Raw genomic sequence first — 27,647 nt, 5'->3', positions numbered from 1 at the left:
CTTACCTTTTAGAAGTGGAATATATGGTTACAAGATGGTGGACGAGTCAATGCCTTATAGAACCTTTTATTGGCGACGCATATGGGTCCATAGTGAAACATTAAAATAAAGCATCAAATCAAACCCACAATGTCACAAATCTACACGAAGGCTAAAGCGCCAATGATTCCAGGACTTTGAATAAAACATGACTGAGCTAAATGGAGAGAATCTGTCAGGGATACAATTACACTATTTGTTTAGTCAACTGTACGCCCGCGAGATTCTGCATTGTAGCACGACGAGTGGGTTCACCAACAGTAACAAACGTTTAACTTACACTGCTCCATCTTAGCATTTTAAGCAGCAACCTAATTCCAGCCTTGTATGCTACAGTGAGTTTCTGAATGTTGCTTTCTCTGCAGCTCCTCCACAAATGGCCAGTGTACACTGGGAGACAATAGGCTTATTTAAAGTGCCCAGTTTTCACCGGAATAACGGACTTGCAAAATTTAAGTCTCAGCATATTAACTTGTGCATACATGGTTTTGCATTTCATTTGAAAAGCCATATTATCAGATGTATAGCGTCCCAAGCATTTACCCGCAGCCACAGTAGCAACAGTACCACACAGAGTAAAGTCAGGAAATATTAAATTGTGGTCCTCCATACATCTATAAATAAATATCATACTCTAAGCATATTGAGAACAGACCCCCAGTAACGTCTTCTGATGACCTGCCACACTAAATCCTGATTAAATACATTGACGTTTATGGCTATAATGTGACAACGATTCAAAGGAAGACTTCTGCAAACTGATATATGTGCGAAGGGAAAAGAATACAATCTCCTCCTACTGTTTCTCTTCTGTTTTTCTCACTTCCAGGCAAATGAAGTGACCAGCAGGGCAGGATGTCATCATTCCAGGTGGTGGACTCATCGCCTGGCTGCAGCGTCAGCATCATGGAAACATCCAACTTCGCTCATGTCATCTTCCAGAACGTGGGGAAGAGTTTCCTGCCGCAGGCCCCCCTGGAGTGCCGTTACACGCTGACCCCTTACATTACTCCCCACCCCAAGGACTGGGTGGGCATCTTCAAGGTATTCGGTTAATGCAGTTTACTTTTGCTCTCAATGTTCGATATTTTTATTTGTTTTTTGAAATCGCAGCCATTTACGCAGGTTTCTGGTGGTACAAACAAGTGTTAGGGTCGCATTAATTGCCCGTAGTTTTGCACTTAGCACATTAACACGTGCATCCGCCCCGACAGTAATGATTCGTCACTACAAGCCTGAAAGCCTACCGCAAGCTTTGGTGTGGTTGTTCTGCCGGCAGAACAAGGAAGAGTATACACGGTGGGCTGCTTGCACACATTTGGCCCTCTTTACGAAGCACTCTGATTCTTATTAAGACCCCTTCCCTTTCCATCATTTCACATGTGCCCCCCGATCCGCCTTCCGTTGACTTTCCATCAGCCCATTTCCCTTCTCTGCTTGGACTCTTTTATCAGGGCCATCAAATCTCACACGTAATTAACAGGAAATGGGAGCCGGGAAACTTAATGTCTCGTAAAGACAAAAGACAAACGTTTTATCGTAGTTTTAAAGCACTGACTTCAAATCCACCAGTTCAATTAAGAAGGAATAAAGATGCTGAGTTTATTTGGAAAAAAAAAACAAAAAAAAAACTTGAGGATTGGAAAATGTAATTATGGTAATCCATGCTAAAGAAACCCGTTTGATGGTCAGAGCTCCATGTCAGGGAACAAGCAGACCGTGGATTTTTAATCCTCTTTGACGTATGTGCCTGTCTTTTTTGCGTTCATTAGGACCTTATTTTATAGTTGCAAAGTCTTGCCGCCGTCTTTATACCCATTAAACTGAAACAACATTTACTGTACTTTATTGGGAATAAGTGTGCTAGAATAGCAAAAAGTGGTGCATATATGTTATGTAGAAGGAAAAGGAAAATATAGTCCTTAGCTCCTCATGTAAACTCTTTGTAAAACCACACGTTTCTACAGACTTCACACATAACTACTAATAGTTGTGCACATTCTTTGCAAAACAGCTTAAGCTCATCTGTATAGAGCAGCTTATAAATCATGACACAGCTTCTTTCATTTATTCATGTCTGGACTTTGACTGAGTCAGTTCCAGTTAGTTTTTTTGTTTTGTTTTGTTTTGTTTTTTTGTCATTCATTGTACAAATTAAATCAGATCGCAATCAAATTTTTGTTTTCAAATGGTTTAAGACCCTAAAGCAACCCGCATAAGTAGAAGAAGGCAGAAGTCACACAGAAGCGCACTCTTTACGGAAGTAAAAATGGCCGCCGCCGTCGATGGATCAACTTTAAAGTTGTTCAGCAATGGGAGCCGTCACATGATCATAACAAGACGAAGGACACCAGGTAAAAAAAATCAAAAACAAAGCACAACTAATAGCAACGGCCTTTTGGGGAGCATCCTGTGGAGAAGTGCGGTTTGGATGTGCAGCCAGATGACGTAAAATGCGATGTGACACAGACGCTTTACAAACTGCCGCATACGCATCCGAGTTAGTACCACACAGGAATGGCACAAATCGGACTTTTTGGGGGTGGAAAGATCGGAGTTGCCTGGTTCTGACTGCCACGAGAACGTCTGATCACATGTGCCTATCGTGTGAATGCATCCCTATGTTGTGTTTTGCTTTCAAATTCTTCAAACTGATCCGTGGGACTCTGCCAACTGACCTGACTCAGCCTGTTAGCTTAGTTAAATATCCATACCTCAGTAAGTTTGTAGTTGTTTCCTGCTTTTTTCACTTTTGAGTAAAACTCCTTTGAGATGCTCAGTGTTTGGGAGATTGTTTTATAACCCAGTGTATCTCTGTGTTTGCTCTTTGTGACTCTGTGTGTTCACTAATGTTCTCTCAACACACCTCTGAGGCCTTTGCAGAACAGCTGGATTTGTACTAAGATTGCCACTTTAATTATTACACGTGTCGTCTGACCGCAGTCGGTTCCACGGGATTGTGTGGAAACAAATACACACCGCGCCTTTTTAGATTTGTATGTAAAAAGAATGTAAAAACCATCTATCATTTTGCTTTCCCTTTACAGGTAAGCGCGACTTTGTGTTGGTCTCACAAAAAGTTCAAGTAGTACAAAAGAGAAGGCGCTGTAAATAAAGCGCCATTCCAAAAAAAAAAAAAAAAAAAATCTTATGATCTTTCACAAATGATGCACATTTTAAGCGATGCCAGCAAGTTTCAGTTCAAGTTACGACGCTGGGGAATTTTTAAAAAGAAAACTGATTACAGTTGACTTTCACACTCCAAAGCTGTTAATACTAGTCTTTAACATGAAGGTTTATGTCTTCCCAGAGGCAAAAACTTTTCTCAGGTCTGACTCAGGGAGAGAATATTTTCTTCCTCTTTCCCATCCCATCTTTTTGCGCTACCTGTGAGAGAGCCAGACTGAGCAGCAGAGCTGAGATCTGCTGTCAGCATGACTCAGAGCAGGCAGGAACGGTGGGTTTAAGTTGAGTACAGACGCCTCCTAGTGGCTAAAAGTGGTCATGCAAGCACACTGATACAGGGATTCTGATGCAACAAACACGTTCCTGGACGGTGTTGCCCTCCAGCAGTATTCACATGCTGTGTGTACACGGTAAACATGGACAGTGTATATCTTAAACACGCGTCTATAACACAGCGTTTGTTTTCCGAGTGTGTTTTTCTTTTTTTAGGCATGGGGGGGGGGATACATTTTAGAACTCCCGCTCACATTTCCAAGTTTTTAACTTGCCCACTCTTACACCACTCCGACAAACAAAAAGGAAACCCCGGAAAGGTTTTCAGTTGCGGCATGTTTCGCCGGGTCGGCAGGGAGAAACCCGTTGCGCGAGCGTATAATTAACGTGTCATCGCGCTGTCCCCTCTCACTTGGCCTTGAGTGATTGATAGCTGCCTTGCCTGTGATTATTTTATAACATCACTCCTCTCCTGGAATGCTACTCCACGTCTAAGCAAACGTCAGTCAACCTCACCTCTGCAATTAGCAAAATTATTGATGCCTTTTTTTTTTCTTCTCTTCTTGTCTTGTGCAAACACACACATGACTGCACAAGCAAAGGCTGGAGCGAGGCCACCGAAGCGCCGAGCTCATGGCTGAGACACCAGTGGAGGTGGAAAAGAATGTTCTTGGCGCAGGGCTTCACGCTGACTGCTACTGGCGCTTTGCAGCCGAGATGTGATGTGTGTTGGTGGGGTGGGGAGACGCAGCGATTATGTCTAAGGAAACAATGCGTTTAAAACTGACACTTTTGACAAATGCTTCCTGTAGTTCAGTTGATTTACAGTTTGAAAGTCTAAATACTTTTATGGGATTGGTGTAAGTAACTCAACATTTCAATAAAACTGTTTTCCATTGTATTAATTATTAAAGTAATTGTTTATTAGCTAGCTGGGATATTAACAGCAGGATATTTAGAATTTTCTTCCTTGTTTTTTAATTGAACCGTTCAACGACTTTGTCCACCCTATTTCATTTAAGTGAACTAGACAATGTGACTGAATTATAATTCTTATTCCATATATTAATTTTAATATATATTTATATTCAACTATTTTATTTGTTAAAATTTTTTTTATAGGACCACGTGATTGAGTTGTGTCACACATTTAACTTGAACGTTTGGTGGTACATGACTGACTTAAGAAAACGAGAAATTATTTCTTGGGGGTGGGGGGGAACAGCTCCTCCTTTTTCCCATTTTTCTCTTATTCATCACTGACTGAACTTATAAAGTCAAACTGACCAATCGAAGCAACGTTTGGAGGCACAGTTACTCCATCCACCTGTCCGTCCGTCCGTCCGTCCTTCCTTTCCTACGACTTTGACAATTTACAACCGCGAGCGTCTTGTATATTATTAGGATTTTATGTGATTGACCAAAATAATCCAGTGCATGTCTCTATTGTGGTTCTGAAAATGTTCGAAAGTTAAAAATAAACAAGCGATCTTCAAAAGTGTTGGCATGCACATACATGTATTCAGCATTATTGAATCAATGCTTTGCTCAACCACCTTTGGCAACAATTACACATACAATTTATTCTGCATGTGCAACACAAAATAATTGTATGTTAGCAGATAGGGTCCCTCCCTACCTGCAAGCGTTAACTCAGTCTCGATCAGATAGCATCACTGGATGTTATCTTTTATTTCTTGCCACAAATTCTTAATTAGACTTAGGCTTGGACTTTGACTGGGCCATTGTAACGCATAGGTATGCTATGGTTTAAATAGGGGTGCTTTCTGATTGATCAGCCCTCCTTAATAAGCCTGACCTGCCGACACTGATTTATTTGTTTGAAAAGTCGCTAAGTCAACAACAGAGGGGCGACTGTTGTTAACTGTGCACATGCAGATTTTCACGGCAGAGCAAAAGTGGCCAGTGGTTGATTTTCAGGTCTTTGCGGAAACAGATGGATTGGTTTCTCATGTAAATATCGGCAGATCGGCAATCTACTGAAGTTAAGGAAATCGGGGCCGATCGATTGGTGCACTCCTCCTTACCGTTTGCCTGGATTTCTTTATGTTTATTTGAAATAAAGGGACCTGAATACATGAAGCCACGCTTTTAAAGTTGTCATTTGTAGAAGAAAAGAACTTGTAGAGCTGAGTCACCCAGACAGAAAGTAAAAAGTAATACATGTATCAAAAAAAAAAAAAAAATCAGTATTTGGACTGTATGAATCTTCAAATTTAAAATCTTTTTTTATGCACGCTGCTTCCCCAGGTGGGTTGGAGCACAGCCAGAGATTATTACACCTTCCTTTGGTCTCCCATGCCGGAGAACTACGAGCCGGGAAGTACTGTGCACAGGACTGTTGTGTTTCAAGGTACACACTCAAGAGATCCACACACACATTATTACGGAAACCACTATACAGAGCCTGGGTATTCCAAAGTAACTCCTCCATTTTACGGTGCATATAAAAGCCAGCACTCTTATTTAATAAGGGAGAACGACCGCAAACGACGGCCTGGGACCCGCGCACCTCTCCTACCACACACACACACTCACACACTCACGCTGAGGGTCTGTGGACTGGTTTTTTTACTGGACCTGGAATGGTCAGATATTACCCAGTGAAAATATGAGTTCACACTGCGGTGCGTTGGGAGTCAGTAAAAGCGGCTGGCTACTGGCTCGACGCCGCTCCGTTTCTGAGAGGAGAGCGTAAAGCGCCGGTTGAATCTCAGAGTAAATACAGGCTGTTTGATGTGTCAGCATGCGAAGGACTTGTTGTAAATATAGACAGAAACACTTGTTTGTATTAATATCAAAACGGGTTGGAAATAAAACACAATTTTAATACTGCAACTCCGATTTCTCGCTCCCTTGTAGGTTACTATGTCCCCAAGTCGGACGGGGAGTTTTACCAGTTCTGTTACGTCACTCACGCGGGGGACATCAGAGGTGCCAGCACGCCCTTCCAGTTCAGGTCCGCCACGCCCACCGAAGAGCTGCTGACTGTCACAGAGGAGGACAGCAACTCAGACATACTGGTCGTTACCACCAAGACCGGCCTGCTAGAGGTAGACCACACACGACCGTTGCTTATATTTGGTCTTTCTGCTCTTGACCTCCAAGCAGTCAACTCTGACATCATCAGCTGCCTTTTTTTTAGGCGGCGGCAGACACATGGCAGTATATCTTTGTCCTATTTCAGCTCCTCGGCCCTCGGGACTGAATCAGTCCAACTCTCCTGCTGCATTCGTACAATCGGGTTCTCTTTGTCTGGCAGAATGGCACCACTGTGTTTCAAATGGCCTATTTTCTGGCTTTTTTCCCCCCCCATTATATTTGTTACAAAATAAAATATGATTGGAGCAGCTGGTTCTTCTTGTTTTGTTTCAATATTTAACATATGAGCAATATGTAGCTATCTGCACAAAATTAAATTAAAGGGATAGTTTACTTTCTCGTTTTATTTTATTTTATTTTATTTTTTTTTATTTTTTGCTAGTTTTACAACTTGTCAAACATAATAAACTGGATGATTCCACATCCATAATATTTGCTTTAAAGAACAAACACTTATTCTTATTTTTGGCACATAAGGATACGTGTGACTGTATGTATGTGTACTGCCTCAGTACTACATAGTTGTCATGGGTACTAGAAGTCAAACTTGGAACGTGTGTGTGTTTCTATTGCTATAGATTCCACAATAGAAAATAAGTCGATTAATCTTCTGTCTGAAGCGCTCCACGCCAAATGACTGCAAGGACGTTTGTAATGCTGATTTGCAGGATGCTGAAGACCCTCCAGCTTGTGTTTACCCAGCAAGTGGTGGAATCTGGCAGGCCCTATAATGATGTAATAGCGTTTTATGTCAAGCAATTTGCGTATTTATTCTTTCTCGCTGGGTGTATTTTGAATTGCCACACTGGGAGACGTTATTCAGCGCTTTCATTCAGTATGAAAAATGAATTGAAGCAAACACTTTTATTGTTTTATGTTAATACCAGGAAAGATGCTCTTCAGTTTTGAGCTAAATATGTCAAGGTTTGTTTTTCAGTTTAAAATGAGTAAATGTCAAGTTTTGGCGTTTGCTTCTTTCTGCTGTTGCACCGTACCTTTACAACCCATAAAGGTCGCTGCTGAATGCTTTGGAGAGTTTCTTTGCCATGACACTCACAGAACCTATTAAGGAAAACAAGAAAAGATACATTAAAACTCCAGATCTCCAGATACTGGCGCCACATTATGGTTGTTTTGTCTCCTTGTGTCTGACAGCGTGTGGAGGAGGCACAGCAGGAGCGCAGGGAGCTGCTGAAGGCCATGCGCCTCCTGCAGGAGGAGAAACAACAGCTGCAGGAGGAGCAGAAGCAACTGGTCAAGGAGCGGGAGCAGGAGAGGGAGACGTGTTGCCTTCTGCGGACACACAACCAGGTCAGACAGACGAGGCGGAGTGGTCTGACATGTTGCCGAGCGAGCGAAAGCATACCGTTTGTGCGCATCTGCGCGCGCAACCACTCGTTTAAATTATAAGCCGTTTGGATGATGTCGAGACCGAAAGTGGGACAGTTTCAGTGTGTGTGTGCCGTGGATCTCAGAAGTGCACACACCCCTGTTAAAAGTCCAGCTTTTTATGTAGTAAAAAATGTAGATCATAGTAAATCATTTCAGGTATCCAGTTTAATATGACATTTATCATGTAGAATAAATAACAGGCGTTTGCCTGGGGGCAAAAGAAGGGGGTTAAAAAAACCCAAAAAAAACAAAACAAAAAACCCTAACAGCCTGGTCATGCAAGTTCCCACGCACTTAAACTAGAACTTTGTGGAAGTACCCTTCCATCCAGTTTCAGTATTGAGTTTTCTCGATTTGACAGTATTTGCTGACTGTGTCTCGCTGACGTTCTTCAAACCTCACCGGATTTGCCAAGGCGTCTCGTGGCCACGGCCCCCCTCTCTGGTGACCGCGGGGATTTTCTGGTCAAATTTAGTTAATTTTTGATTATCCCACCACATTGTCTAGCTGTGGGCACGGTAAGTCTGGTTTCATCAGACCATAACATTGTCCTACACAGGAAAATTCTAGTCACAAATTAGGCCTGGGTGTTTTCTTTGGAAGAAAATGATTCAGTTCTGCAACTCCTTTGCTTTAAACGCGATAGAGGTGATGTTCTCACAACGAGAGGTTGACAGAACTTCCTAGAGCTAACTAGGGATTTCCCACCCCCCCCTCCTTATTTTTGGAAAACATCCAGTTTTTGTTTTGTCGCCCTGATGCAATATTTTCTTCAGTTAATGATGATTGTCTTCAAGGCACCATTAAAGTGGTGAAGTTCTGCCTTTGCTTTCTTTTTTGTCCCAGATTGACACTTTGGTGCAATGTGACCCTTTTTTACTGAATGCTCAAACTGAACAATTGCAAATAGTTAGTTATTGGTACAAAGTGTTAGTGTAAGCATTTGTATGGTTATTGTAGCTTCTTCAGTAGGGTTGCACCGATTGCAATTTTCTGGCCGATCAGCCCTACGTTTTAATTCAACAGATTTGTTCTTTTTCTTAAAAATTATTTTCAGTTGAATTGTGCAGAAGTGTTTTGCCAAACCAAATTTGGAAAATGGTTCAAAAAAAAAAAAAAAAAAAAAAAAAAATTGGAGCCACCAAACCTTGGCTTTTTAACAGGGATTTGTAGACGGACAGCCAGACGCCACTAGCACTTCCCGCTAGGAGCCGTGTCCTCGTCAGCGATCATTGACCTGAAAACTTCAAAGTCCCGCACATTTATGAATAATTTGCGTCCACGTTTGACAGACACACTTCAAACTGCTGCTATGTGAGCGTGTGTCCGTGCGCGTGTGTGCGCGTGTGCACGAGCGCACATGCGCGCGCATGTGTGTGTGTTTGCGTGCCTTCCCCTCCGCCCCCCTCGTCTCCCACTCCTTCCTTTAACGACCTGACTCAGTGGTCCAGAACGGAATTGGGACACAGTTTTTTCCCGGGCATCTGGCGTCAGCGACGATGCCATCTCGACCGCAGAGTGAACAAACATGACGTCAAACGCACACGCGCACCAAGGCGTCGCGCTCGCATTCAGGTCGCACGCCACCGGGGCCCCTCGGGTTTGCCTTCACACACGCACAAAACACACACACACACACACATACACACACACACACACACACACACGCACACACACACACACACACACACACACACACACACACACAAACACGCTCATTATGCCACCCGCTTGCAAAAACCCTTTTAGTCTGTGTGTGCAGAATGACAGGAGGGTAGTCCACAAAACCGCCTTTATGAAAAAACAGCCCTGCCCAGCCTCAGGGACAAACACAGCTCAGTCACGCGATTCGGCGGCCACCGCTCTCCTACTAGTTTTCTTCGCCTCTTTCTTTCTCTTCCAGGGCTACTTTTGAAGGGGATAGATCACCAAAACACTGACTCACATTTCGAAATGGGAAATCTGTAACCTGGACGTTTGTCAATCCTTTTCCCTCTTCCCAGGATGAGTCACATGTAGAGGTTTTTATTATTTGCTGCGTTGCTCAGTTGATGAGAACTGGCTTGGCACCGGCTCCAGTTTTTAGGAGAGCAGAGGGGTTGGCAGAAAGAGGTGAAACACTGAAATCTGCCAAGAGCTCTGAAAGTTTGAATCTGGTCTCATATCGCCCCCTGGTGGACCTCCCTGGGCTGAGGTCCACTGAGTTGAGATCAGGCTGCTTTGAGTTAGCCTGCTGCTCTTATTTTATGAAGGACAAAATTGCCATAAATTTAAATGGTAATACACACCCATACACACGCGCACACACACGCACACACACACACATTATTAATACCGTGCCGCTTCTCATTCAACAGCCGTGTCCATCTGTGGATATACGACTTGTTGGAGGGCGCGTCAGCTCGTGGCTCTCCCGATGAAAATATCCCTTTGAGTTTAACATGAAAACATAAGTACATATTTTGTGGCTGCTAATTTTACGACTACACTTTTTATAAGGTCTTTATGCACTGCTAAAGTGCTTCCCAAATGCCAGCCGTAAAAAAAATCATACAGCGATCCATGTAGAGCCAAGCCCAGAGGGAGACGGGGCCTTAGTGTGCACCGATGGGTGCATTTGGACTCTTATCTATGTGGGATTGATTGTTGCCGTCTGCGTTTGACAGTCTAAATGTCCTTTTAATGTGCAGCTGTAGCTGCGTGCGTGCATGTGTGTGTATTGGGGAAGAGAAAGTGGGTGCGTTTTTTTTTTTTTGCTCCTGAAAGAAAGGCGTGTGCAGAAGCTATGCTGTCCTGTCACTTCTAATATTAGCCGTCGATGATTTAAAGTCATTCGGTAGCGATGTGCAGCAAGTTTAAACAGGATGTTCTTCAGCCAGCACACACCATGTGGAGCAAACAGACTTCATGTTTTCTTTTGTTACCTAGAGCTTTTTATTTATTTATTTATTGCATCTGTGTGTTCCTTACAGTGTCTTATATTTATATTCCTTTTAGAGTTTCAGATGTTTTCATTGGGACTTTATGTGACAGACTAACACAAAGTAGCGCATCGTTTTTTTTTAGAAGAAGGGGGACCACATACACACCACATTTTCCAGATTTTATTTGTGAAAAAATTTTGAAAACTTGTATCATTTTCCTTCTATTTTTGAATGATGTTCAACTAAGGCAAAATATGTATGCCTATATTATTTTAGATATTTAAAACTGAAAAACTACATAATTATCAATAATGACCTCTCCACTTGGGAAGCTTCCTTCACAGTATAAATATATATATAAAAATATTAGATATTTTAAAAAGTCAAATTTCCTTGTAACAGTATCTATAGATACTGTTACAAAGTAACGCTTCAATGTTTCTGTCAAAGTAAATGACTTTTAATTTAATTTTTTTTCAAATCACATTCGTTCTTAAAATAAATAAAATACAAAAATAAATGAGATTTAATTTGGGTTTGTTAAGTTTCAGTGATTGCTTTTGGTTTTTCAGTTTCTGACGGAGACCCCGCAGATAAATTTCATTCAACCAAAAAGACACAGCTCTTTAGACCTCTATAACTTCTATAATTAGAATTTTTATCAGAACATTTGCTTGTTAAATTCACTCTGATTTAGTTGGCAAACAAAACACAGCCAAATCACCGAAGGTAAATTGTGCTTTACAAAGTCTGTATTTTGTTTTGAATTGTTCAGTCCAGACTTGGCAGGACACAGCGTTATGGATTTTTGAAGTAGGGCCCTTCTAAGGGCAAGAAAAATTGTGAAATAGCCCTTTAACACACAGCCAAATTTAAAAGCCAACTTTATCAATGTGTAAACCTCTGAAAAAATCTAGAGTGTTGATTAGGGAAAATTAGGTTTTGGCCTAAGCCTGGGTATCATGTTGAAAACCAGTAAGAACAAAATAATTTAGTAATTAGTTAATATTTAATTAGCATGGAAAATTTCACCACGTCAAGTTGAAGCCGCTGTATCAGCTGCTCTGATTGGCCGCTTCTTGCCCCCCCAGGAGCTGCTGCGCTCGTCGCAGGGACTCTCCGACGAAAGGGAAGAAGTACGGAGGAGGCTGACGGAGGCCAAAGACAGAGTCCGGCAGCTGGAGGAGGACCTGCTGGGAGTCACCCAGAGGGGCCTTCAGAAGGAGACCGAGCTGGACTGGTGAGGCGGGAATCCTTATATGTAACCATCTAGCTTCGAGACGAAGGCACCGTACAGATATGAATGGTGAAAAAACCAGTTCTGTCAAAAATGATTCCAGTCCAGTCCGTGGAGGAACTACAACAGCTCGACTATGTTGTGTTGCAAACGTGGCTTACGTGTGCTAAGCCTGGATGATAAATCGAAAATTATCGACTCGTGTCGAAAATGCAGACTGTTTTTAAATATCTTTTTTTTTTTAAGACGTTGCGGTACGTGTATCGTTTGTAAGTCACGTGACTGCACCCCATCCAATCAATAGCAAGAAGCGAAAAAGAGACGTTAAGATTGAGAAAATGTGGAAAATTTAAAATGTCGAAGCCCCGGCCATACAGTTGATCGAGATAAGACTGTATGGGAGCTGCCTGAAAATGCGACGTGAGTTTTTATTTTGAAAAGTAAGCACGAGGGGACCACGGCTTAACCCTTTCGCAGTATGAGCGCGAGCTGCGTGACGACCAGGAGTGCGGAAAATGATGTGGTCGCCTGGTTGGTTGAGAGGGTTGTCCGAAACCACACATAAAAAAACAAAAATAATGAAACCTAGTAAACCGCGCACACAGTTAAAAAAAAAAAAAAAAAAACTTGTGGAGACTCCCGTCTCTGTAGACCGCGGGAGGGTTAAGTTCATGAAATAAGCGCCATGACACAAGAGGTCTCGAGGTTGCAGCGCATTTCCCCTAAAAATAAAGTTGTGTAAACTATGGGTTCAATTAGGACTTTGGAAGTGAAGTTATTTTATACTTCTAACTAAACTTGTTCAGTTGTGCTTATTTGTTCAATAAGTCTTAACTAAAAGTACATGTTTTCTTCATTTATTTGCAGACGCTGTAGTTTTAAAACCATTAAATGGCAATAAAAATAATTGCGAAAAACCACAATTACCCCAATTACTGTGAAGTATTTATGCTGGCCTATCACATTCTTTACTTCTGGAGGGGGAGTAGACGGTTTGGGGGGTGTTGGTGTTATTGTCCATTTGACGTTATCCAGGTGAACTGCTCAATATAATATATTAATTCTAGACCGTATCGTCCAGCCTTAGTATGTTCTGTACAACGATATTAAGACTACAGAGACTTTTTTTAATCTAATGCAGTCTGCGAGACCGTCTGAAGAAGCTGACAGCAGAGCGAGACACCCTAGAGAGCCAGCTGAAGAACGAGAAGGATGAGAGAGATCTTTATAAGGTGGAAAAAAAAAACAAAACACCAAACATCTCACATCATAAAGCTATGGAGGCGTTTGTTTCCGTCTCCGGTCTGAACTTTTTCCTCTTCTGCTTCTGGACCCGCGCTAGGCTCACCTGCGCAGCACCGAGCTGGAGAATACCAAGCTGAGCGCCGAGCTGCAGATGCTGAAGGCGGTGGAGCTGAACAGGGAGGTGACCATCGCTCAGTTCCAAGAGGAGCTGGAGAGGCTGAGGGCCTGCGTCGCCCAGCGAGACAGTCTGGAGAGGGAGCTGCTGGAGCACAGACACGACAAGGTCTCGCACCGCAGGACTGTGAAATGTGACACAAGCTGCCATTTCGGCTTAGGGCCGTCAGCATTAACGCATGCGATTAATCTGAAACTTTTAACATGTTGATATCGCAAAACGCAGATTAATCAAACTATTATTTTGACCTTAAAGCCTCTGCCCCGCGGAGGGTTACTTGACACACGGGGTAACAAACGACAGCGAAAGATGAACGTTTTATGCGATAGCAGACAGCAACAGAGGCTGCACATTTGTCAGTTTTCTTGCGTTGCATACAGCTGCGTGTATGAGCTTGAAATTTCTCATGCACAAATTACGCCGGTCGCTGAGCTGGTCGCACAAGCTCCGTGGGAAATCAGTGGAGAGGGACATTTCTAAAATTAATGTTCAAAGCAAAATGATGTCCTATAAACCTTCCTGAGTACAAAACCTAGAAAACTGACTATCATTAGATTTTGTTAACGTTCATACAGTTACTGTTTTTCATAAGGGCTACATGGGCAGTTGCCCAGGGTGCCATCACAAAGGGTGGGAAACCCAAGAACTAGAGAATAAAATATATCTCATCTCTCAATGGTTCCCCGAACAAGTTTGTTACTACTTGTGTGTGTGTGTGTGTGTGTGTAGTGGAGTAAGTTTCCATTAGTTGCTGTTGAGTACTTCTGCAACAACAACAAAAAAAAGATAATTGCTTGCATTTCAATTCGTTGGAATGCGGCAGGAGGAGGGGCTTGCCCACAACCCCGTACTTGCAAGAACCACAACTGCGTACATATTTATATTTCAAGCTCACAAAGTTAGGCATAGCGATTAATGGTGATTAGAGTATAATTAATCTAATTAACATTAATATCTCTGTTACGCGTTTAGGCAGAGCTCAGCCGCCTACGCGAGCAGCTCCGTCAGGCCGAGGAGCAGCTGCAGGCGTCCCGACAGCAGGCCGCCCTGCTCTCCTCCGAGCTGCGGGACTCGGCCGGCGCCCGCGACCACACCATGACCGAGCTGTACCGCGCCCGCATCGAGGCCGACAAGCTCCGGGCCAGTCTGGCCGACGCTCAGGCCGAGTGCCAGCGCATGGAGAGCCAGCTGGACCGTATGAGGAGCACCGCCTGCAAGGAGGTGGTCGGTGACCCCCCCCCGGCTCTTGGGATTGCTTCCTTCACGCTTGATCCGGATCGAATGCGTGAAGCGCACATCACTGATCTCGTCTTTTTTTTTTTTTTTTTGCATCCCAGGGCATCGGCACGAACGGCGACGGCGCGGCGGTGGTGTCGGAGGCAGAGGCGGAGCTTCAGAGGGAGGTGGAGGAGCTGAAGCTGCGCCTCCACATGGCTGCCGAGCACTACAAGGAGAAGTACCGGGAGTGTCAGCGCCTCCGCAGGCAGGTGGCCAAGCTCAGTACTGCGGAGTCACAAGGTGTTATTATGGTGTGTTTAAAAGCCATTTAAAAACACACACACACACACACACACACACACACACACACATCCAGAGAGAACAGCCAACCTGCTTCCCCTTAAATCTTAAATCAAAAATTCAAATTGTTTCATTGCAGGAGTCAAAGAAAAACGTGTCCACAGAGACAACTCAGGAGCCGCTGGTTTCCAGTCCGGAGTCTCCGACTGAGGGTGCGACTGCTACACACACACACACACACACGCACACACACACACACACACGCACACACACACGCACACACACACACACACACACACACAAGAGGCTTACAGGACCTTGTAAATAGGCTTGTCACAATAACAAATTTTGCCGAGCGATTAATTGTCTAAAAAATTATTGCCATAAACGATAATATTGTTTTGAGACCTTTTGACACTGATTTAATGGAAATGACTAATAATGCATGCAATTTTCTGCCATGGATAGATACACTTTATTTTCAAAAGAACACATAACACTGGAACTAATAAACTAAATAAACAAAACAAGCAAAAACAAAAATAAAATGGATTCTCAGTCTCCATTAACAAAAAACGTACTTGAATAAAAGCTAAACAACATGAAGCCAAAGTGGAAATAAATACTGCATTCAACCAAAAGAGTGCAGATATGAAATCTGTATACTATATTACCCTTCAGTAATCACGAGATTTAAATAGAGAAGACGGGCACATCCGACTACCTAATGCAGTCGTTCACACTACACGATTTTTTTGCCCCTATTTTCCCCTTATGACAATCTTAAAACGTTGGCCGCTGGTGATTTCGTAACCGATCATCCTGCAGTGTGTGGTGTGTTAAGGTGGATCGTTGTGGCCGCTCTGATCTAAATCAGGGATTTCCCCCAACTGGAAGCCAATGCAGCCGTTGAATGTGACAGATAGCCAATCAGAAAGCGTGGATTCTCCTCCATGCTTTTTGAGGGGAAATAACAGGGGAATCCCAAACAGCTGACACAGCGCAACCCCAAGTCCAGCTGACATCAGAGATGATATGTGGAAACAACATTAATATTTATTCAACATTTCATTCAAAGAATATAGAAATGACAAGGAGATGAGTTGGAGCCAAATTGCTACCGCAGTTAATAAACCCGGTAGGTTTTCAGCTGTTCTTTGTTAACGTGACATAAATAGGTAATGATTGTCATTCAGTCAGGAGTTTAGCTGACTCTAGCCACATGCATCACAAGTAGATTCTAGTAAAGCATTGATTAATGCCTGGTTATAAAATTAGTTAACTGGACTTGTAACCATTATTTTGTGCCCATGCGGCTGGACACCACAGGGCACGACAAACCCGATCAAACCGTTATACCTAGGATTTCTGTCAGGTTTTGAAAATGGCCGACAATTTGCCAAAACTTGTGTAGTGAGCGCTGGACATTACACTAAGGAACAGCACCAGAGCTGAGCCTTTTTTCATTCAGTGTCATCAACAGATAGAAAAAAAGACAGGAAGAGACGATAAAGCCGATAATTAAAATGAGGTCGATAGGTTTAATTTATCGTGCGATTGATTTATCATTTATCGCGACAGGCCTACTTGTAAAAGCATTCAAACGCCTTAAACTTTTTCACATTGTGTCACATTAAAACCAGACAGCTCAGCGTGTTTTATTGGAAATCCAGATGAAAGAGCAACCTAAAGTAATGCGTAATTATGAGGTGGATAACATTTTTTACATGGCTTTCGGAATGTTTCACAGCTAAAAACACGCAGACTTGTATTCAGACCCCTTTTACTCTGATACGTTTAAATAAAATCTTGTGCATTTACCTCTAGAAGTCATAGAGTGAGTTATTTTAGATCTTTGGATACAGACTCACCTGACAGTGGGCAGCCCAGGTGGGAGAAATTGTCAATACAATTTTAATTCTATGGAAAAGTACAGCTGTCATCCTCACTTTGAAGCATGGTGGTGGCAGCGCCATCCTGTGTTAATGTTTTTTTTTTTCTTTTTCTAATTTTGTCGCAACAAATGCTTAGAAGTTCTTTTCATCTTATAGTTATAGTTAACTAACAACAGAATGTGCTGAGATTCATGATTCTTAGTTGGATTGATGGCAAACACTTCAGTCTACCTAACTTACTCAGCAGTGTCTTTCCTTATATTTTATATTAAACCAGTTATTTTTAATGCAGGAAATCCTACTTGTGCGATTCTACAAGAACCAGCAGACACGACAATCACCCCTGAAGTAAAAAACGATCAATCCACATTTGTGGAGGCCCACAGTGGCACGGAGGCGGAGGAAAAACAGGTGGAGACGTCGCTGATGGAGGCCACGGCGGCGGCTGGAAGAGACGACACGGAAAATGGTGGCGAAGAGGAGGAGAAGAAGAAGGAGAGCCTGCCCGAGGAGAGCCTGAAGATGGCGAGCTGGGTGGAGGTGAGCGACGAGAGGTCGCGGGCCGAGGAGCAGAGCGAGGCGGACACGAGGGCCAGCATGGAGGGCCAGGAGCCGCTGGAGGCGGAGGGGAGGAGCACGGCGGAGGCGGAGAAGGAGCAGACGCGCTCGGTGGAGGCGGAACTGGCCGTGATGGAGGAGAAGTGGAGGGAGCAGTGCGTGATCAACGACACGCTAAAGCAGCGGCTGGCTGACGAGGAGGGACGATTCAGAGTGAGACAGGAGCACACAGCATCGCTCTTATTTTCTTTCTGTTTGTCTCAAATAGTTCAGGTTATTAATGCAGCAGCAAATCCAAACAGATATTTGAAAACAAACTGGTACATATGTGGTAACCTGCAATCTAATTCATACCGAACTCTTCCAATGTAATCAAACAATCCAGAGTGAATTGGTAAACTAACTGAGTCGAGTTGTTGACTTTGTGTTACATCATAATTGCTTCCCAGGAAAACAAGAAAGTCCCAAATAACCAGACCAGGAGTCTGAAAACTTTACCATCGTAGAAGCCACAGTTGCCTCGAGTTCAGCTAATTAAGAATTGTTTGGAGTTGAAAATGTTACTGTATTATCCGCACTTTCAATGAATGGCCTATTTTAAAACTTTTTTCATATATAAGGCGCATAGAAGAGACGTTACAGTTAGGGTTGCCACCCATCCCTTAATATACGGAACCGTTCCGTACTCTACAAATGTGGATGTGTAATAATAAAGAAGTGGTCCCCGAGTACTTTATATAGTAGGCTGTCCCAGTCATTGTTTCACTCACGGTGTTGGTGTTGCAATATTGTGCCCAACTGCTTTCTGGGTAACACAGACCAGCCGACACGCTGCCGCCGCAGTCTCTGTCCCCCCCCCCCCCCCCAGCTTTAAATGTATAGGGGCTGGTCCCTTGGTAACCCTACTCGAAGCACCCCGGATGAATGTCTAAAGCCACTTTGTTGACATAGAGAATGTCAACAAAACAGTCCGACTCCGGTCGGCGAGGAGAGCCGGGGGGGAAAGTAATTAAGAAAAAAATAGTTTTAGATCTATTTTTTGTCATCACTATATGATGACAAAAAATAGATCTAAAACGATACAACTGGTATTTTTAATGCCATGTCATAAAAAAAAAAATCTATTTCTTACATGAATTTAAATTTATAATTAAAAGAATTGATTTTATATAATTTTAACCCAGCATTATTAAGTTATTTAAAAAAAATGATTAACTTGAAAAGTAAAGTGCAAATAAGAAAAAGGATCCCAGTTGGATTTGTTGGGCTTACCAATCGTTATACAGGTGGCAATTATTTCATAAACTTTTATGTTATTCTTTTTCTGAACTGAATAATTTATTGAATTCAATAATTTTTCAACATCTTTTCTTTGAGATTATACCGCCGCAGTGACAGATGAATTTATTTTGAGGTCTTCAAACACATTTCAGCTTTTCTAACTAATATGAACAAGGTGGCTTTCCTTCATCTTTGCTTCATGTTTTTATACATCTAAACGATTTTGAAAATATAAATGTCTCATCCTTTTTGCACTTTTATCCCAGTCCTTACTTTTGCACTAGTTTGCGCGCCGCGCTTGCAGATTATCGAACGGTGGGCTCCCTTCTCTTTCGTCTGACTGGCACTTACTCTTGGTGAGTGAGTGTGTGTTTATCCAGGCGGTAAATACAGCTCTCCCTTCACTTTGATATAGTTCCTTTGCTGAGGTGATCGCCCAGGGCCCCGGGTTGTTCTTAATGGCCCCCGGGGTCCGAAAAGAGAGAGAGAGCAGAAGAGACGGTCCGCCGCAGAACGCCTTGCTTTACGGCTGTTTACATGAGTCAGCCAGAGGATGGAGACAAGGGGGAGAGGAATACACAGAGAGACGAAGAGACACGCGTGTGGGGGTGATACGCCGTAAATTCAAGAAAGGAGGGCAGAACGAGAAAGGACAAAAGGAGATGAAAGAGAATTTAAAGGGAGGAGCCAAAGAAGCAGACAGAATTTAAGGGTGATGAAATCAGGACAGACAGATAGACACAAGGCAGAAAGAAGAGCCATGAAAGCAGCAACGGGTGGGGAGGGGGAGGTCGGCGGATGATCTGAGACCTTTGAAATGGGGTGAAATAAGAGGAGAGCAAGCAGCAGGCGATGTAAACTATCCCACAGGGTCGGTTCTGTTAGAAAGTGAGGGATTTACGACGATCCCCCTGACCCGCTTCCATCTTCCCCGGAGCGCAGATCTGCTTTCTTTGGCCGTACTTGTGGGTTTTCACAGTGGGGCCCCAACGCACTTGACAACGCTCCAGGGTAAACACGAGGCGAATGTTATGCGCTCTTGCTCACCTGCGGCTGGCACGCGGATGTTCTCGCTCAGCGGTTGACACAAACTGGAAGCGTGACAAGATGATCTTATCTGGCAGAAAGCGTTCCTGCCAGGAATTTTATGCAGCATTCAGAACATTCAAAGAATGCCTTAGTAGTCATCACTGGATGGTGTCGTTTTTGTGGTGACCTTGATGTGATTTTTACCGTGTCTGTCTCTCTGTGTGTGTGTGCTGTTGCTAGGTGCAGATGGCGGAGCGAGCCATCGAGGTGTCCGAGCTGAAACAGAACCTTGCCCAGGCTCTCAAAGACAAGGAGCAGCTGCAGGAGGTAAAACGGCACCAGGACGAACCAGTGTGTTGGTCCTGTTTAGTTCTGAGCTGCTATCGGTTCTTCTTCTGGTTTTCAACTTTTGCATTTTGTCACATAGCAACAAACGGCAAACTGCAATAGATAATATCAAGAGTTTATGTCACACACAAACTCAAAGTAAACTCAAACTCACTCAGATCAGACGGAAAGCTTGTCTTAGGATCAGTTTTCAAGTCTGGCAACTGATTTTTAATGTGATTTAGATTTGGACTCCCACTTAGCCATTTTAAAACATGATCACACTTTAACCTAAACCGTTCCATCTCAGCTCTGGCTGCATGTTGAGGGGTTTTGTCTGGGTATTCGTCATTTGCCCCCCTTCACACTTTGTAGTTTCGTTTTTTTGTACTTTTCAGGTACAAAATTGAGCTTTCTTTATGTCTTACCGACTTTGACGATGAACAGTTAAAAGTAGAGGTGTAAGGGCTGGGTGCAAAATCGATTTCATATACCAATTGAACCAACCAAAAAAACATACAAAAATTTAATTTCAAGAGGGAATCTGAAACTATTATTGATGTTACCATAGTGCTATCGAACCAATACTCATACCGACTTGGTATCAATATTAACAATATTTTGGATCGATCGGCACCTGTACTTTAAAGTAATTGTCTAGAATCGGCTCATTTTTTTCTCCATCTGGGTTTGTATTCTGTCATATTTTGTAAATGTCAACAGGCCTAAAGCGGATAGAAGTTTTCAGGTAATTATGGACAATTTCAAAACTTTACACATTAGATTTACGACTGTCTTCTCAATTCATGGCAATACTACACAATAAAATGGCACACATAATGTTGGTACAGACTAGCGAATAGATATATTGACCTGTTGCTAGGTAACCCTTCGCTACCATCTCAAGTCTTTTGCTGTCTTTAACAGTTTTTTTCTTTTCCTATCTCTCCCATGCCCATAGCATGATGCTGCTGCTCCCGCCGTGCATTAAATTGACATGGGCTATCTAATAAAATTATCTCTTTCAATCGCGACAATTTTGGTGCTTCGTCCGATTTTTTTCCTCTTCTGATCCCCTTCAAACCTCGCCACCCGTCCACTAATTTATACAGCTACTACTGCCTCTTTCGCCCGCCGGTACAGTGCCATTAGACAGTGCAAATGCCACGTTACGTGTCTGTTTCACCTTCCCAACCCTGGTTTAAATGTTAAACTTGATAGCAGCGCACTAATGAAGTCATCAGGAGAGGAGGTCAGGGAGGATTTTTTAAAAAGCCAAGGAAGGGAGGAGGCGCTGGATGGCAGCGAGAGCCAGAGCAGAGAAAGGAGCCAGACTGTGACACCCATTACAGTAATGAGTAGGGTACTAATGCTCCTGCTTCAGATATGATCACAAAGGGCAAAAACAGTGTTTAGGGAAAGTGAACTATAAATTCAAAGTGTATCTGTTTCTTCTATTTTTTTTTTCTTCCTTATAACCAAAAGCTGAAGATGGGCTTCGATCAGGCTTCTGTTTATGTGATGTTTTATGTATAAACCTTGCAAAAAAAAAGAGACGATATGTAATGTGGACAACTAAGAGAAAACTGTCAAGTAAATGGAATAAATTTTCTTTACTGTTGGACAATTTAAAACACATAATAAAGAAACTTTTCTACATGCTGCCAGATTACAACTAGACTGTTTTTTTTTTTTTATTGGGATTTTATGAGACAGACTAACATGAAGCAGTGGAGAACTGTGAAATGAAGGGAAAGTGATGCGTGGTTCTTAGTCCTGTTTTGAATAATAAATATTTTAAAAGGGTTACTTTGATACAGCCTAACACAGTTACACTCGCAATCACGCATGCAGTCTTGCATACTAGAGCAAATTTTTACCGGACAATAAATTGTCTCAGTATTTATTGCGATAAACAATAATATTGTTGCCTGGAGACCTTTTTCAAGAAATATAGTCATAATGGCGTAATGATGCAAGACCAATGAACTTTAATTTTATAAAGAACACTTTAAATGTCTGAAATAAAAAACAACAACCAAAAACAAATGAAATAAAAAACACTTATAAACCACTAATAAAATGGATTATGGTGTCTCAGAGAGTCAGGGGTGTCCAAAGTGTGGTCCAAGGGCCTTTTGTGGCCCCCGCCTGCAATTCAAGAATGCTACCATTTTGATTTTTTTTTTGGGAGGTAGGGGGGATTATAGAATGTGAATTTCACTGACGAATGTAATTCTTCTGTAACAGAAACTGCGAGGCACAAAGTGATTTTCTTTTAACAGCCTTGCGTTCTTTTCATTTTAGTTTCATAGTAAGTAGGGCTATAAACGTCCATCAACTTTTTGCACAAAAGTAAGACTGGAGCACATTAATTCATTTATTAAACTTTGATAAAAGAATGTTTTGGGGTTTTTTTGCTGTCTTTTTTTTAAAGAAAGTTCACACTTTTTCTTGCTGGGAATAGACTACAAGATTTAAACCAGATTGGGGGGAAAAAATACAGTATATGTCAAAGCAAAAAATTGTCACTTTGTTTCTTTAATATATTGCTGATCAGATAAAAAAAAATCTCAACAAAATTATTTTGCATTTTAAGTTGGAAAGATAGTTTGCTGTAAAACAAAATTGCTCTTCATAATTAATCATCAGAATGAAAATTGAGCTGATTTTAATTTATCATGCAATTAATTTATTAATTGACTAATTGATTAATTGCTTATTGCAACAGGCTTAGTGTTACACCGATATGCAGATAGGTATACAACTTGGTGCTAAGTGCTTTCCCCAGTGACAAATCAGTGTGTAGCAGGAGGGAGTTGGAATCTAACAAACAAGTTCCAGATTGCAAGCTGCGGTAACTCTTCTTCCCGTTGAGCCACAGTTTCCCTCACTGCCTGTATGACCTCTCCTGGCCAGGAACTACAGCTTTACAAATCCAGACAGAGGGAGCTGGAGGCCAGCGTCCAGGGGGCCGAGGCCAAGCAGCCCATGGTGCTCCGCTACCCGCTCCCCTACCCGCAGGACCCCTCCCCACCACCGCTCATCCCACAGAGGCCTGCGGAGCTGCAGTACGGCAATCCTTACTCCACCGACACATCTAAAGGCAAGACAGAGGGAAACTTCTGCACCTCCTCCGCCTTCCACGGAGGAAGCTGCTGCTTGGACTATAACGCCTCCATTTTCTCCCACAACGTAGACCAGGCGGACGTCGTCTTGTCCCCTGAGCACCTTTCCCGTCCTCCACCCGAAGCGCCGCTGTGCACCGCTCCCTGCGCACCTCCGGCGTCTCCGCCCAGCCCCGGTCCCGGAGCCCCAGGCTGGGACCAGGAGGTGGTCTGCATCCAGCCGTCCCGCAGCACCACTCCCCCGGAGAACATGGAGACTCCAGCAGAGGAGGCGCAAAATGTAAGAGGTTTCCAACTTGGGGTTTGTATCTCTAACGCAGTATATTTTTCATGGCAACAAGCTTAAAGCACATCACATCTCACCACGTTAATTTCAGCTACATGAATGTTTAATGTCCAGCCTTTGCCCTCCTGTCGTAATTCCGCTGCCCGTCTCTGTTTCTGGAGGGCTTCTCCATCGCTCACCGAGGGGAAAATACAGCCCGCTCTTAAAAAGCACAGCACTAAGTTCATTTGCATTAAGCCGTAATTAATGTCGCTCCCAAAGAGCTTAGGAGAAAGATTAATGAAGAGAGCCTGGGCCTCGTTTTGAATGCGCCACTATTTCTTTTTGTGTGTGTGCGTGTGTGTGTGTGTGTGTGTGTGTTGAAGGTGTGTGACAGAGCTCAGAAGCCGTGTGACCATCAGTCCAGCAGACGCAGTGAAGTGAGGAGCAGCTTTTGCTTTGACTCAAGGTAACAAAAACACGGTAAAGGAAGAAAAGAGGAACACTGACGATAATAATAATAAATGTACTTTGCTAAAAGTACCACACTAGCATTTTTGCTTGAGTAAAAGTAAGTATTTGCATTTAACAATACTTCAAATATTGAAAGCAAAAGTACTTCATAATCCAATGTTCGAGAATATTATTATGTGTGCCTGCTGTATGTATGTTTCCTTTAATACATCTATAATGTTGGGCCATTTCAATGAACAATCATGTAGATAATGCATGCTTTTATTTTCTTTACCCTCTGTGACAGAGTTTACACTTGGACTTGTGATTGTGTGTCAGAATTTCAAGGATGACCCACAGAGTTAAATGCCATTATGCAAAATAAAAAAAGAGGAACGATTATACCTTTGAAAGTTTTTATTTCACCACAAAGCAAAACCAATGTCTTGTTTTAACTGCAGTAAACACATTCGAGTAAATCATATTTAAATTTTCTGACACTGTTTTCTGAACTGGGACACGAGAGTCACTTTTTGAACCTGTTGACTCAAATAAGTCATTGATTTCTTTCATACTAACAAACAAATAATAAATAAATCGCGTTGTAACGTGAATGTAACGTGTAGCGCAACGCATTGTAGAAATGTAGCACGGTAAAAATTACCCATGATTAAATCTACTGAAAGAGGCAGTATTATGTGTTTTCCAGGCACACAGCATCATTTTGTAGCATAACCAAGTAATTATTTAAAATTTTACTAATTTAATGCCTTGAAATTGGGCCTCTGTCTCTTTAAAAACTGCTGTTCTTTTTGAAAACTCTGCATTTACAAAGTCATCACAACATCGCTCCTCATAAACCCTTTCACATATATAACGAGCTCAGCAGATGCTCAGTTCCACTAGGTGTTTGCTAATTGCTCCTGGCTAGTCTGAAGGGGCGTAGTGGGAGAGCCACGGGGGGGAGGAGGGGCTGCTTTGTCAGCCAAAAGCTAGAAACTGCTGCTCACAGGCGGAAAGAATGAGAAAATGCACCTTTGGCACCTCCAACCGTTTTGCACAGCTGAGTGGTTGCCATGGGAGATTAAAGGATTCCTCAAACATGCATGAAAAAATCAAGGCAACACTCCTGATGAGGGAATAACTGAGAATATTTTTAATTAAAAGGCGATACCTTTTTAGTTTTCTATTCTCAATTTTTGAGATGACGCCCTTTCTGTTTTTTTTTTTTCCTCCCTCTGTCTACAGTACGGACGTCCACAAGCGCTGCCCGCTGTGCGAGGTGATCTTCCCGCCACACTTTGAGCAGCGCAGCTTCGAGCAGCACGTGGAGAGCCACTGGAAGGTGTGCCCCGTCTGCTCCGAGCAGTTCCCCCTCAACTGCCAGCAGCGGCTCTTCGAGAGGCACGTCCTCACGCACTTCGACGGCAACGTCCTCAACTTCGAGCAGATCGAGTGAGGGGGCGAAGCGGCGAATTCCGACACGCCGCGTAGGTACGCGTACGTCGTCAAGGTATTGCTTTATTCCGTTAATTATGCGATATTTAGCACTTTTTTTTATTCTTTTTTTTTTTTTGTGCGATCTAAATGGTTTGCAAGAAGGTAATTGTGAGCGGGTAACGGACTGAAAGGTGTGGATGTGCATAAACATTCATTCAAAAGGAACAGCGAATGAGGCAGAATTTGGCAAAAGTGTCACGGCTTTTTATTTTTATTTTCCCCAATGAAGCACCTTTTAAAGAGCATGTTTATGTTCTGAATCACAAAATTCCCTCCTGTTAACTGAGGTAGTTGTTAAAAAAGTCAAAAGCTGTGGTTTTGGGGAGGAAAAAGAAAATCCAAAAAAAAAAACAACAGCTTAGATTTAACTCCAGAGCTAAATCTAAGAAAGTTAATACACCCTCCACATGGTTCCCTGTCCTTGTAAAAATGTTTAATAAGCCTAAGAATCTGGTAAAACGTATCAAAGCAAAAATTAAGGTTTGATTTTTCTAGTTTACAAGAGACTATTTTTCTGCCAAAACAATTAGATTTTTTTTTTTTTTTTTTTTGCGGAAGCATAACGCTAACAGTGTCATGTTTGCCGTAACGGCAGCCAAAAGCATCATCTTTTAGTTGAATTTAAAGCTCGACAAAAGTGTAAATGCAGAGTGAGACACTTGAATGTGTAAAGATTCTCTCTTTATTTTCCCTGTTGTCTGTCTGAGTGTTTTGCAAAGATGTCAGAATGTCGGAACAAAAAAAGAAAAAAAAAAACAGCACTACGTTCTCCCGGACTGCACTAAACAAGGCTTTATTCCGAATGTACTGTATATAGAAGACTGGTGGCGATTTACCGTCATCAAGCTGTCGCCCTTCTTGATCTTCCTCAATGAAACGACGGGATCGGGGACGGTTCACTTCCTGTGGTGCACTTTCTCACAGGTCAATCACGAAGCGGCGGTGGTGGATGTTTCCGGTCAATAGACACTTTGATTTTTTTTTTTTTTTAAAGCTTAGAACTGTGAAGAGGTCGCGGCTTTGTGTGCAGGTCTGTTTGCCCTCATAACATCTAAATGTGTGTTTTGAGCTTCGTGTCTTTTAATTTCTTGTTACAGCAGTGTTAACAGTGTTGCATCCAAGGCTTCACAAACTATAACGTCTTGCAAAAAAAAAAAAAAAAAAAAAAAAAGTACTCACTCACCTTAAACTTTTCCACATTTTGCACAAACTTTAATGTATTTTTTGGAAGGGGGATTTTATGTGATTAATAAAACGTAGCACATAATTGTGAAGCAGAAAGAAAATTGTATTTTCCTTCCTTCAGTGAACACTGGACTGAGGAGTTGTGGGAAACAAATGCAAAAACCAATCCAGGAATTTTACGGATGCACCGATATGAAAATTTGGGCCGAAGTTGATATCAAATATTTGTGCTGCTGTAATGCCTCATACGACTGGAGAAATACAACAATGTCAACCTCCTGATGAAACAGAAACGGTAAATCTGAATAAACATCAGCTGCTAATATCGGCCCAGTCTATCTTACCGGACCGATACTTTAACAAAAAATGACTAGCATCAGCCGACATAGTTGTTGATGCGTCCTAGTAGTATCACAATCCTGTGTTTTCCTAATAGGTATAAAAATCCCTCAGCATGATGCTGACACAACCATGTTTCTCCATGGGGGACCGTGTGTTCTGGGGGAATCTGTTTTCCATGCAGGTTGAAACATTGAAGTTTTGTCTCTTCTGACTGGATCATTTTCTGTACTTCATTTAGAGGTAGCAAAGTAAATGGGGCTGTACATAAATGCCACAATTTTGCTCTGCCTTGCGTTGGTTGATCACTTAAAATCCCCAAAAGTGACCAAAAAAAAAAACAAAAAAAAAAAACCCCCACCTAGTTTATTGTTGCAATGTGAACAGGTTCAAGGAGTGCGGCCCCCTTTTTGTGTACGTCTCATGTCCCAACGCTAATCTCATGTGAGAATGTCTGGAAATTAGTGTAAGTGTGCACCGAAAAGATCTTTAAGAATAAATTACGCTCGTCTAAATGAACGTGACTGTTGCTCTTTTTTCTTTATTCGGGGAAGCAAAAAGCAAACGAGTCTGAG

The 27,647-nt window shown here is 42.5% G+C and overlaps 1 protein-coding gene across 1 annotated transcript; it reads left to right on the top strand.

The window, feature by feature from the left end:
- Nucleotides 1-755: 755 nt before the first annotated feature.
- tax1bp1a (Tax1 (human T-cell leukemia virus type I) binding protein 1a) lies at nt 756-27,591 on the top strand. The gene is made up of 15 exons (XM_088010138.1): nt 756-1,083; nt 5,770-5,872; nt 6,382-6,572; nt 7,777-7,932; nt 12,029-12,177; nt 13,316-13,406; nt 13,517-13,702; nt 14,567-14,818; nt 14,932-15,123; nt 15,252-15,324; nt 17,300-17,778; nt 20,116-20,202; nt 23,122-23,610; nt 23,982-24,064; nt 25,297-27,591. The coding sequence occupies exons 1-15, from the start codon at nt 895-897 to the stop codon at nt 25,505-25,507; spliced, it is 2,931 nt and encodes a 976-aa protein (XP_087866264.1). The 5' UTR covers nt 756-894; the 3' UTR covers nt 25,508-27,591.
- The last annotated feature ends 56 nt before the right edge of the window (nt 27,592-27,647 follow it).

The sequence above is a fragment of the Poecilia mexicana genome, unplaced genomic scaffold, assembly GCF_051168715.1.
Source record: "Poecilia mexicana isolate PSO_F unplaced genomic scaffold, ASM5116871v1 scaffold_11, whole genome shotgun sequence".
In the NCBI taxonomy this organism is placed as follows: Eukaryota; Metazoa; Chordata; class Actinopteri; order Cyprinodontiformes; family Poeciliidae; genus Poecilia; species Poecilia mexicana.
Note: the sequence above shows the minus strand (reverse complement) of the source record. Positions and strands in the feature narration are given on the sequence as shown.

Excerpts from the sequence above, each read along its gene's own strand:
- tax1bp1a (XM_088010138.1), top strand. The coding sequence starts at position 895 with ATGTCATCATTCCAGGTGGTGGACTCATCGCCTGGCTGCAGCGTCAGC. Across the intron at positions 1,084-5,769 it reads ACTGGGTGGGCATCTTCAAG|GTGGGTTGGAGCACAGCCAG; the intron begins GTATTCGGTTAA and ends CTGCTTCCCCAG. Across the intron at positions 23,611-23,981 it reads CAGCAGAGGAGGCGCAAAAT|GTGTGTGACAGAGCTCAGAA; the intron begins GTAAGAGGTTTC and ends TGTGTGTTGAAG.